Here is a 12,341-nt window from a genome sequence, read left to right as displayed (position 1 = left end):
CTCCCCTCCACCATTTTGCGCCAGCCGACGGGGAGACAGAAAACGCATCGTGAGGTTGTTTGCTGCCAAACGATATGTCGTTAACGATTTACAGTCGTTAACAACCCATCTATATCGTTTGTACAATCGTTACATGTGTATGCACAACACAGTTTGTCCGGGAGTGTTCAGGAGTTCAAGGGAAATCGTTAACGAGATCGTATCGTTGCCTACATCATTGTGTAGGGGCCTTAAGACCTAACAGCCAGGGTCCAGTCATCTTCAGCATTAATGTATGTTCATAAATTGTTATCACTATATAACATATATAAAATGATGATGAAAACAATAATGGCTGATACCTGTGGTAATCTAGATAAGTGTACAGCATGTACTGGAGGCCACGCCCAGCGCACAGCACCACAAAGCGATTATGAATCTCTGGATGCTCTCCATAGCTACATTCCTGTGGGGAGGGGGCCGGTGGCATCAGTTTCCCACTAACTGCTAGACGCTCCACAAGACACTCAAAGTCATTCATCTCCGAAGGAATAAAAATGCTCATCCTGAGAAATAAAATAACGATTTATTTATTATAAGAGGCACGGTGTTAAAGCTGCGACCAGTGATCCCCACTTACTTATATATACTAAATGGTATACAGTCGGGAAGCCAGCTGCCTTAATACCGACAGCCAGCTTCCCAACTGTCATATCCCGGCGAGGGTGAAATGCCGGGCGTCTAGATGTAGACGCCTGACATTTTCCCGACGCTGGGAGACAGGCGCCCGGCATCCCGATCGAAGAGATGCCGAGCGCCGCGAGCGGACAGCCGCGGGGGGAGAGGGTTAGGTTTAGGGCACCCGGGGAGGACTTAGGGTCGGGCACCCCCCCGGGAGGGTTAGGTTAGGGGGAGGGAGGGTTAGGCACCCCCGGGGGGGACTTAGGGTTAGGTACCGCCCCGGAGGACTTAGGTTTAGGCAGCGGGAAGGGGGGGGGTTAGGCACTTAGAGGGGGGATTACGGTTAGGCACTTGGGGGGGGGGTTAGGGTTAGGCACCCCTAAGGAGGGTTAGGGGGTTAGGTTAGTGTATACTTACCTTAGCGACGATCAGGATTTCCAGTGCTGTCGGGCTTCCGCTGCCGGAAACTCTGCTTTTGTCGGCCAGGCGCTGCCGGGAATCGAACCGCCGGCCATGTGGCCGGCGGTATTTCGTACCGATTCCATAGAGACCATGCAAAGATGGCAGCTATGTGCAGAAACGCAGCTCTGCAATGACTTTGAATGACAGATCTATTACAGGTATGACAGTAAAGGAGCATGCTTGCAATCTAATAGTAGCAGAGAAAATATTGGGAAGAGAGCTGAGGACACTTTGGATACATCAATAAAGGATTGAAGGAGATCTGAAAATGGATATTTGCTACAAATTGGTAAGCTAATGTGGATATAAATTATGAAGTGTCCTGATAGTTAATAGAACTTATATCTTTTATAACAGTGTATTATGATCACCACAAAGATTTGTACAAATCAATGATTAAAAATCCCTAAATCATTTTACATGCTGGATAAGTCTTTACATAGAACTTTATATTAACTTTAATTGTGATCGATAGTTCCATATATTACAATATATGTTACACTGGCCTACTGGTGTGTACGTCTTCCTCATCTAACCGGCTCATGGCCTCTGTGGGCTAGGCACATTACCTCAGAGTTTTGCCCTCCACCCCCACTACCGCATGCAGCTAAGATATGGGGGAGGCGTCAGTGTTTTCTGTCTAGTTATGACTCTGCAACTCATCACTAACACAAAACAGAGAACGTTTCCACTCAGGGCAACTGCACAGGAAAACCTTCATCCGCACCTTGATAGTCTGTCCAGGATTTTCTGCCTTGTGTAGTTGCAACATAAAGTATTCTCATCAATGACTGCTGGGCTGAGGGGAGGCCAGAGTGAGCGCTGACTGTCCTCTGTCTCCTCATAATGTCTAGTGTTTTCAATCCAGGGGACAATCCTTGACCAATCGTGCCACAAAGTCAGATGGCGCCAAAGGATTTTGGGCATGAAAGCAGACATGTCTGCAGATATAGAAGGTAGAGTATCACAGTTATCCCTGCTGTAGCCTGTAGTTCAATTACATGCAGAAAAACTTTCTATGAAGAGAACCCCATTGCAATTCACCAAGTGTAGACAATTCTGCAAATTAAATTAGCGTCCTAATAACACGAGATTTATAAATAAATAGTAAAACATATAGATATCAAATGTATCAACTGCATTGAATGTAGATAAAAAGCATTATATGTGCACACCTGAGGCCTGATTCAAATTTGCACGCTATTCCGAATGTGGATGAACTAGCAAACTGCGCGTGCGTCGCAACCTGTATACACAACTTAGAGTAAGTTCGAGTGAATCTGAGTCGGCTGCATCTCTGTTGCTTCTCACATAGGGCTAAATGGACATTACTGGGTGGGAACAAGGAGTGCAGCATACTGTAGGCATATTGTGGACATGTAGAATGTGGCCCAATCAGAGGTGAGCCTATGCTAAGATCCGAGCGATTTGGCGCTGGTGCAAATACGGAGGGCTTGGAGCAGTGTGGTCGCATTGGACACAACTCAGAATACAGGCGGATGTTCTCATAGACTACAGGTCACTGGAAGCAGCCAGAATTACGACCGTATTACGTGCGACACAAACCTGTGCTATTCCTCCAAGGCAATAAGATTGATTCCTGTGTCTCTGAGACCCAGCCCTGGGCCCAGTGTAGAATCAGAATCCCTGGATCATCTCCCAGATAGGTCAGTGCATCTTGCAGTGCCTCCACCTCCGGAGACATGGCACAGATTTTCCAAGCAGGCCTGGAATAGAAATCACAGATATATTGCTTCCCAATGTCATTACTCCACACTAAGGAGAACAATACAGCACAAAGGATATTACCTGGAATAAGCCACTCTCTTCCTCTCTCCAGCAGATTTGCACATATCGCCATACAGCTCCTCCACCTGGCACACTGTGCCAATCTCTTCCAGCTCCCTCTCTAAAAAATAGCCCTCTTTTTGCAGCAAGCCAACCTATTAGAGGTCACACATTGCGGTCAGCCAGGGAGAAGCATGACAAAAGGTGAACAGCACAGTATAATATACCCACCAGCAGAGTCCGGATTCCAAGATTTGATGTGTGCAAACAGATACGTCGAAGCTCATCCCATATGGAATAGCCCTGGAATAGAAATTAACCTCTAAGACTTGGCTGCACTAAATGATGACAATTCAACATATGACTGCTGTTTACTGCAAACAGATAACTTGTATGTGCTGAATAGTCTTAAATATAAACTGAGTGGTCTTCAGGCAGACTACAGACAGCTTAAGGTCGGTGAAAGTCAGACCATTGTGCCACATCTTTAATGAAGACTTAGAAAAGTTGTGGGTGTCAAGCTTTATGGCTGGCAGGAAATGCTTGACTTGTAGTTCCACAAAAGATCCACAGTTTATCAAATTCTATTTCATAACAAAAATGTTAGTAACCTATAGCAAATAGCACATGCAACACTTTGCATAAGAACACATGGCAAATTGAAACTCAAATGTGAAACTCATGAAACTGCAGCCTAGATCTCTTTTCTCCTTCAACCACTGGAGATTACACTGGGGTATAGGTAGTGGTGTAGGAGCCTGGCACTTTAAGAATTAAGTAAGTCTGAACTGACTCCTCCCCTCCATTTAGGTCAGGGGCTGCCAGTTTTTTGGAGTCGGAGAATTACTCTGAAGGCCAAAAAGCCTTTGTGATCCACTAAGTAGGATCATTTGCCTGAATATGGGGTTGTGGTATGCCTCCAAAAGGGAGCGTGTCCTCATAGCAAGGGACGTGGGGACTGTTCTGGAAAAATCAGGATGGTTCAGTGGTATGCAGGGAATGGGTACCAGCCACCCAGCCAAGGAATGAGGATGCCACCCACCCAGCCAGGGCAGACAGGGAATGTGTGCTAACCACCCTGCCAGGGCAGAAAGGGAAGAAGCCAGGAGGATCATGAATGAGAAATTTATATTAAAGCTACCATAAGTATTATCAGCTGCATGTCCCTGGGGATGGGACACCTGTGCATATTTCCGCAGACTCCATGCGAACCCCTCTCCAGCTGCCGAACATGGCGATGAGCAATGTCCTCTTTGCACAATGTACCCTGTATTTCCTGATCTACCTGTTGAGCTTCCTCGCCATAGTGTCCCTGTCCTTGAACAGCGCTGACTTCCCATGGGAGGTGCCTCCTGGTAACGGAGGGTGTGTGGCTGAGCGGGAACATCACGCTGGAGAGGGAGCACTGAAAGGTGGAGGAGTGGTGGCCAGAGTCCGCCTGCAGGTTCAGTGTAGGGATGGACATCGGAATCCTATGGTTACTAACCATCAATGTTTTTGTTCTGATGGTAGTGTTTTACCATTTGATGGTGGTGGTCCGATGTTTTCCAACATCGCATGGAAATCGTTTCAATGGCTGGTTGTATTTATTTATTTTTAATTCCTGATAGCTATGTCTCCCCTGGCTCATTCCTGGCTACTGTGTCTGCATCAGAGCATCTTCATGGGTTCGTTGGAGGCTCTCTCTCACTCTCTGTCTGCCTCAGTCCCCAACCCCTTTTCCACTTTAGGCTGCTGCTAAGCAACAGGGCACATTGCTATCTGATTGGTTTTCACTGTCTCAGAAAACCAATCAGAGCGCAGCCCTCAGCCCTGTAGCTGTCAATCACTCACACAGTTTTTTCTGTGACTTGCTTCATTCCAAGCCTCAGTTTCAGATGCTGTCTTGCTGTGTCAGCACCCTGGTCAACTCCTATACAGCAGAAAAGAGGGAGGGCCCTGATTCAGAGAGAGCGCTCTGAAAGAGCGTCCGGCTCTGAATCAGGCCCACTGTGTCTAGAACATAACTTACGTGCTATCTCTCTGTACTGGTGCTATAGGCATTATTAGACGTAAACTATGTATCTAAAACACTACTTATGCCTTAACCGTCCTAACTGGTGGAATAGGCTTTATCTTTTCTTTGATGTGCTGTGCAAGTGCTGCACTCTGGACTGGCATCCTGTGTGTGGCTGCTACTATGCAGGGTTGGCTGGAATCTCTGCAGCCCATTGTCAGAGACTCGTTCTCAGCTGTCTTGAGATATTCTTTTGGCAGCACCTCGTTCCATTTACATGACCAAGGGTCCTTTACCACAGAGCGCCCCCCTCCCTTGCGAACTGGTTTCGGACATCTCTCAAGTGTTTGAAGTTGAAAGCTGGAATTCTGTATTTTCCTTTGTATATCCTAAAAGAAGCCTTTTTATTATTACAGGATACTATATTATTCTTCTTCTATTATCCCACTTTAAACATATTGCGTAGACAGGCACCATTAATAATATCCTGTTACTGACCATGTTCTGGAGAAGCTGGCAGGCCTCAGTTACACGGCTCTCTAGTAGGCAGCTGTAGACCAGTTTTAGGCCTTCTTGTTTCAGCCATGTTAGGCTGGAAGGGTGGCCCTGCGCATGTAGGAACATTTGAGCCTCCGGAATAGAATTGGTCAGGATGGCGGCAGAGATTATACTCTGAAATAAGGAGGAATAATAAAATAAGATCAGTCAGAATAAATCTAATAGGAAGCATAGACGAGAGCGGATAGATAATTTATGATTCTCTGAGACAAGCTATACCTCAACAGACATGTTTTCCCAGGCTCCATGACCTCTCTTAGCATGTGTAGCCTGCACAGGAAGTGGCTTCTGGTGACATTTCTTCATAAAAGGTCGAAGCTTGGTGATATAGCCAGTCACAATTCCCACACATTGTTCCAGACTAGGATCTGGTTCTAGGTAAAGAGTAAATATACTGGGACATAATGTCATTCTTCCTGATGCTGAAGCCACTACATCCGAATCTCTCCCATCTACATGCACATATACCATAGTCTCAAATGCAAGTTTAGCTTAATTCTAGGGTTTTCTCTATTACTTCTACATTTGTGGCACACATCCAAGTCAGTGTTCTGACATACCAGTCCCAAGATACTATTTGGGAGCCACCGCACTACAGGCCTGATTCAGAGACGGATGCTCTGAAAGAGCGCTCGCTCTGAATCAGGGCGTTGTTTTTTTTTTTTGTGCGGCCCCCTGGCCGCTCGCATAGCTGTGGTTAACCATCCACAGCTATTGCGAGCAGCCAGGTGATGGTCGCGATGGTCTCAACCATCGCGGCTTGCGACGAGACCCTTGCGGTAGGGTCTCGTCTGCCGCAAGCCCCAGAGAGCTTCCGGTTCTAATGGAGCCGGAAGCTCTCCCACTGACATCACTGGTGATGTCAGTGGGCCGCCCACAAACGGCAGGCGTTCGCATGGGAACGCCTCCATTTGCCCAGCCACCCCCCCCCCCCCTCCCCGCCTTCCAAACGGGGTGTTCTGTCGATCAACATCGACAGCCGCCTCTTTGGGATGCGAGCGCCGGAGCGAGTGCTTTTTGCACTCGCTCTGGAGCTTGCGTGCGCACTGGCACACCATCGACCCGCTTGCGAGCGGGTCTGAATCAGGCCCTGCATTCTATAGACCACAGGTTCTCAAACTCCGTCCTCAGGACCCCAAACAGTGCATGTTTTCCAGGTCTCCTCACAGAATCAAAAGTAAAATAATTTTCTCCACCTGTGGATCTTTTAAAATGTGTCAGTGAGTAATGAATACACCTGTGCACCTGCTAGGTGACCTGGAAAACATCACCTGTGGGGTTCTGAGGACAGAAATTGAGAACCACTGCTATAGACCCATCACCATACATTAGTCTGAGATTGGAAGAATAATGGAACACTGACTGGGAATAAGAAATGTCTTATTCAGCCAATGGACTTCACACATAATTTGGAGGAAGGGGGGGGGGTAAAAATATAAAAGGTGCTAAATCTCTTCAAAAATAAACACCATAAAAAAAATGTAGGATCTATTGATAATTTTCGAAAAAGTGGTCCAGGTTATTAACTCTGCATGACCCCCATGATAATCACCTCATACAATGAGGATTTAGGGGTAAAGGCAAAACACCAGTGCACCTTAGTATAACCCGTTATAAAAATGGGGTAATATGACATGCTCTAAATCTGCTCTTATCTGACTGTCTGTGAATGTAACACAGAAAAAAGGAGATTTGCCCTCCAGCACACTGTAGCAAAATCAACAAAAAAATCTTAAATCCTACATAATAATAGAGATTCAGAGGTATTTGTTACATGTATGAGTTAAGTATTTTTTGTTCATTTTGCTACAGTGTGCTGGAGGGCAAATCCCCTTTTTTCTGTGCTCAGTGTAAACCCCGCCCTTTACAAGCACCTGTGCTAAGTCATTAAGCTGTTCTGAGCAACCACCATACTGTAGTCTATATAATGCAGTATCCCATGACTTTGTCTGTGCTGCACCATGCACTCATCCTGTAACATACCTAGCTGAAGAAATGAAGTATAATATACTATAGTCTATATAATGCAGTATCCCATGACTTTGTCTGTGCTGCACCATGCACTCATCCTGTAACATACCTAGCTGAAGAAATGACGTATAATATACTGTAGTCTATATAATGCAGTATCCCATGACTTTGTCTGTGCTGCACCATGCACTCATCCTGTAACATACCTAGCTGAAGAAATGACGTATAATATACTGTAGTCTATATAATGCAGTATCCCATGACTTTGTCTGTGCTGGACCATGCACTCATCCTGTAACATACCTAGCTGAAGAAATGAAGTATAATATACTGTAGTCTATATAATGCAGTATCCCATGACTTTGTCTGTGCTGCACCATGCACTCATCCTGTAACATACCTAGCTGAAGAAATGAAGTATAATATACTATAGTCTATATAATGCAGTATCCCATGACTTTGTCTGTGCTGCACCATGCACTCATCCTGTAACATACCTAGCTGAAAAAATGAAGTATAATATACTGTAGTCTATATAATGCAGTATCCCATGACTTTGTCTGTGCTGCACCATGCACTCATCCTGTAACATACCTAGCTGAAGAAATGAAGTATAATATTCTGTAGTCTATATAATGCAGTATCCCATGACTTTGTCTGTGCTGCACCATGCACTCATCCTGTAACATACCTAGCTGAAGAAATGAAGTATAATATACTATAGTCTATATAATGCAGTATCCCATGACTTTGTCTGTGCTGCACCATGCACTCATCCTGTAACATACCTAGCTGAAAAAATTAAGTATAATATACTGTAGTCTATATAATGCAGTATCCCATGACTTTGTCTGTGCTGCACCATGCACTCATCCTGTAACATACCTAGCTGAAGAAATGAAGTATAATATACTGTAGTCTATATAATGCAGTATCCCATGACTTTGTCTGTGCTGCACCATGCACTCATCCTGTAACATACCTAGCTGAAGAAATGAAGTATAATATACTATAGTCTATATAATGCAGTATCCCATGACTTTGTCTGTGCTGCACCATGCACTCATCCTGTAACATACCTAGCTGAAGAAATGACGTATAATATACTGTAGTCTATATAATGCAGTATCCCATGAATATGTCTGTGCTACACTGCAGAACTGTCCAATGTGCTGCACCACGCACTCGTCCTGTAACATACCAGCCAGCAGATTGCAGAGTGACAGCAGCTGTCCGTTGAGGAAGTGCAGTGTGAGCTGCAGCAATTGCTCTGAGAAGTGTTTACTCTGAGTCTCCAGGTCGGTGCCATGGATGTAAGAGAAGAGAAGGTCGAGAGCTGGGACCAAATCCTGAACGTCTGGGGGGAGATGAGTAAAATGTGAGCAATAGAATCAGCGTTAGTGAATTATTACATGCCAAGCGGTTACGCAACGTGCTCACAGTGCAGGTAGTGGTCTGACTGGATGCCGCCTTCTTCAGGCGTCAGAGGGCTCAAGATGCTTTCTTTACTCTTTAGGAAAAAGTCAACTGTATCCAATTGTCTGTTCTCTAAGCCAGCCTAAGGGAGAGAAATGACATAACCTGTAAGTGTATTGCAAAGAATAAGAGGAAGGAGATGGAAGACAGCACAGAAGGTTTTCCTATTTACCTCCAATGTGTGAATAGGCACAGAGCAGCGTCCCCAGTTGTTTAGGTGGCACAGGGTGTCGGCAGTACTCGCACTACCATGAATCATTAGGCGGGTCAGGAACTCATTTTGAGACACAGCAAACAGGACAAGAGAAAGGCCCCGATCTGATGGGAAATGGATGGAGAGATCAGATCTCACCAGATGCCTCACTTGTCAGGTACACATTGATTTTACCCAAGTGACCTTCATTGGACCTTTCATACAAATCCCTTTCCACACTTGGCTCACCTGTGATCACAAGACAGGCCTCATCGTCTGTGCAGTCCACACAGAGAGCTTTCCCCAAAGTATGGTCAGTAATGCTTTGTGTTTCCATGTCCCAGTGTATCAAGGCGGCATGCCCATCTATGCTCCGCAGACAGAACAAGGCACCAAATGAAGATGCAGACCAGATGTGAAGGTTTAAAGCCTCCTTCAGTTTGTCAGTCATGGCTCTCACCCAGCCTCCTCCTACTGGTCTCCAGCTGAGAGGGGCTCCAGGGGAGATGCTCCTGGTCAATATACCTAGAGGCTGGGGGCACATAGGAAGCGCTGAGGAACTCCTTGCATCATTGAAAATTGATGATAAAGTGGCATCCCATGACCTTCGCAGATATCAGACCAATTGTGAGAGAAATGAGAAGAGATGTCACAATAAAGGTGTGGAAGAAAATGTACAACAATCTTACATTTCAGCAACAAAGCAAGACAATTGTACTTATAGAACATGATGGGATAACATGATACCCATTTACCTGTCCATTCTAAAAGCATGTCCAAATGTGTGCCCATGTATGTCACCGCTGCTCAGCTCAACGTCATTTTCATTTGGCATGGATGGCTTAGAGTGCAGTTCATTACGCCGAGTGCGTAGCGAGCGTATGACGTTCTCACTGCATGAGAGAGAGACCATTCATTCTGTACTTATCCCCAACACCTTGATCACACATGACTCACAGAACACTAATTTACCTGACATTGTCACACAACCTCAAGGGAAGAAAGGACGTGCCAGAGGAGACTATAATTACATCTAGTTCCGGAGAGACACGAATGCTCTTCAATGGTTCAACCTCTGGATTTATAGGTAGCTCTATGTCAGCTACTGGAGACCCATCCAGGGTGTCAAAAACATCTGCAGCACCTTGTTAAGGGATATAATGCACTAAAGGACTTCATATTACACATATAAACATACATATATGTGGCTTAGACACAGCAGAAAACATCCAGCTCTGCGGGAAGGATACATATGAACCCCAAACTGTCCAGAAAAAACAAGATTTTGTGTCTCAAGCACACATCTGAGATGCGCTCTGCAGCATCTGGGTCCAGGTCCAGACAAAAGCAAGCGATAAGTTTTGGCATCTGCTCCTTGTTGGTACAGGAAAGATGTACAAGGACGCTGCTGCTGAGCAGAATGAGAATGTCATCGCCATGCAGGGAGAGGAGACGGACTGAGGGTAAGGAGGGGACACCTGAGAATACAAAGAGAGGTTAAACAGACTGCGCGCAGATGTCTTACCACCTCATGACACAAATATTTTACAGATAGCATAACATGACTTTGCAGTAAACTGTGTTGCAGACGGTGCCCTAAAATAGGCTACTGTGGCTTTTTCCTAGCAACCAGTATAAAAGGTTTTACATAAAAATAATATGAGATATGGTAAGAACTTACCTTTGTTATCTCTGTTTCTACGAAGTCCATAGGGTTCCACAGGATACCTTGGGGTATAGGTGATGACGTCAGGCATCGGGCACCATAGAGTTAAGCTTTTCAGCCTCCCAGGATGCACTAGGGTCCCCCTCCTATACCCCGCCCCCGAGCCAAGGCACCTCAGTTAGTTACCAAGCTATAGGCCGGAGGAGGAGAAGGAAGAGAGAGAAAAAAGATCTGGACACACACAAGAATCACATTCTCACCAGAGGAAGACGGAAAAACTGGTGACCAGAGTAAAGCCCATCTGCAGCACAGGTGCGACAGGGCGGGAGTCCTGTGGAACCCTATGGACTTCGTAGAAATAGAGATAACAAAGGTAAGTTCTTACCATATCTCATATTTTCTACATCAGGGTCCATAGGGTATCCACAGGATACCTTGGGGATGTCCTAAAGCAGTATCCTTCAAGGGTGGGGACGCTCCTGTGCTGAAAGGAGAATCCGCCGCCTGAAGGAAGCATCCTGAGAGGCAAAGGTGTCAAACGCATAATACCTCACAAAGGTATGGACCGAGGACCATGTGGCAGCCTTGCAGATCTGGACTGCAGAGGCACCACGTCGAGCAGCCACGAAGGACCCACAGACCTAGTGGAATGAGCCCTCACAGAGGAAGGAACCAGAAGGCCTTCATGAAGATAAGCTTCTGAAATGGCCAAACGAATCCAGCCTGCCAAAGTCTGCTTTGAAGCAGGCCAAGCCATAGAGGACAAACAAGGCGTCCGACTTCCTAAACAAAGAAGTGCGGTCAACATAAATCCTTAAGGCCCGCACAACATCCAAAGTGGCCTCACCCACTGAAAGATCAGGTGAGTTAAAAGCCGGCACAACGATTTCCTCGTTGATGTGAAAACTGGGAACAACTTTAGGAAGGAAACAAGGACGAGTGCGCAGCACCGCCCTGTTCCTGTGAAAAATCAGAAAAGGGGGTCTACAGGAGAGAGCCCCTAAGTCAGAAACACGTCTGACCAAAGCAATGGCCAGAAGGAAAATAGTTTTAGCTGTCAGCCATTTGAGGTCCACTGAGCCCAGTGGTTCAAACGGCGGTCCCTGGAGAGCCCTCAGGACCACAGCTAAATCCCAAGGCGCCACCGGTGGAACAAAAGGTGGCTGAATTTTGAGAACACCTTGCATAAAGGTGCGCACATCAGGGATTGCAGCAATCCTACGATTGTACCAGTCGGACAGGGCAGACACCTGCACCTTCAGAGACGCAAGGCGAAGCCCATGGTCCAGTTCCGCCTGTAGGAAAGCTAACATTCTAGGCAGACGGAACTCCCGAGGAGCATAACCTCTCGGCCGACACCACTGGAAGAACGTATGCCACACACGATGGTATATTCTTGCAGAGGATGGTTTCCGAGCCCTTAGCATTGTTTGCACTACAGAGCTGGAAAACCCCCTGGACCTTAACATGGCCGTCACAACAGCCACGCCGTCAAAGACAGCCGAGTCAGGTCCGGGTGAAGACAAGGACCCTGTGACAGGAGGTCCGGACGTATCGGCAACCGCAGAGGA

The 12,341-nt window shown here is 46.2% G+C and overlaps 1 protein-coding gene across 3 annotated transcripts in view; it reads right to left on the bottom strand.

Annotated features, from left to right (window-relative positions):
• SPG11 (SPG11 vesicle trafficking associated, spatacsin) overlaps window positions 1-12,341 on the bottom strand; it is an 81,117-nt gene that overhangs the window by 48,381 nt on the left and 20,395 nt on the right. For all 3 annotated transcript variants that reach the window (XM_088452813.1, XM_088452814.1, XM_088452815.1), the window contains exons 4-17: window positions 10,355-10,582; window positions 10,077-10,239; window positions 9,860-9,997; window positions 9,354-9,709; window positions 9,084-9,229; window positions 8,876-8,993; window positions 8,637-8,792; window positions 5,684-5,838; window positions 5,405-5,578; window positions 3,142-3,213; window positions 2,932-3,065; window positions 2,689-2,849; window positions 1,850-2,063; window positions 342-545 (exon numbers count right to left, since the gene is read on the bottom strand). In XM_088452813.1, coding sequence (XP_088308939.1) covers window positions 342-545; window positions 1,850-2,063; window positions 2,689-2,849; window positions 2,932-3,065; window positions 3,142-3,213; window positions 5,405-5,578; window positions 5,684-5,838; window positions 8,637-8,792; window positions 8,876-8,993; window positions 9,084-9,229; window positions 9,354-9,709; window positions 9,860-9,997; window positions 10,077-10,239; window positions 10,355-10,582 — 2,419 coding nt within the window. The remainder of the gene's footprint in view (window positions 1-341; window positions 546-1,849; window positions 2,064-2,688; window positions 2,850-2,931; window positions 3,066-3,141; window positions 3,214-5,404; window positions 5,579-5,683; window positions 5,839-8,636; window positions 8,793-8,875; window positions 8,994-9,083; window positions 9,230-9,353; window positions 9,710-9,859; window positions 9,998-10,076; window positions 10,240-10,354; window positions 10,583-12,341) is intronic.

Source organism: Taudactylus pleione, unplaced genomic scaffold (genome assembly GCF_031769625.1).
Source record: "Taudactylus pleione unplaced genomic scaffold, aTauple2 ptg000556l, whole genome shotgun sequence".
Taxonomy (NCBI): domain Eukaryota; kingdom Metazoa; phylum Chordata; class Amphibia; order Anura; family Myobatrachidae; genus Taudactylus; species Taudactylus pleione.
Note: the sequence above shows the minus strand (reverse complement) of the source record. Positions and strands in the feature narration are given on the sequence as shown.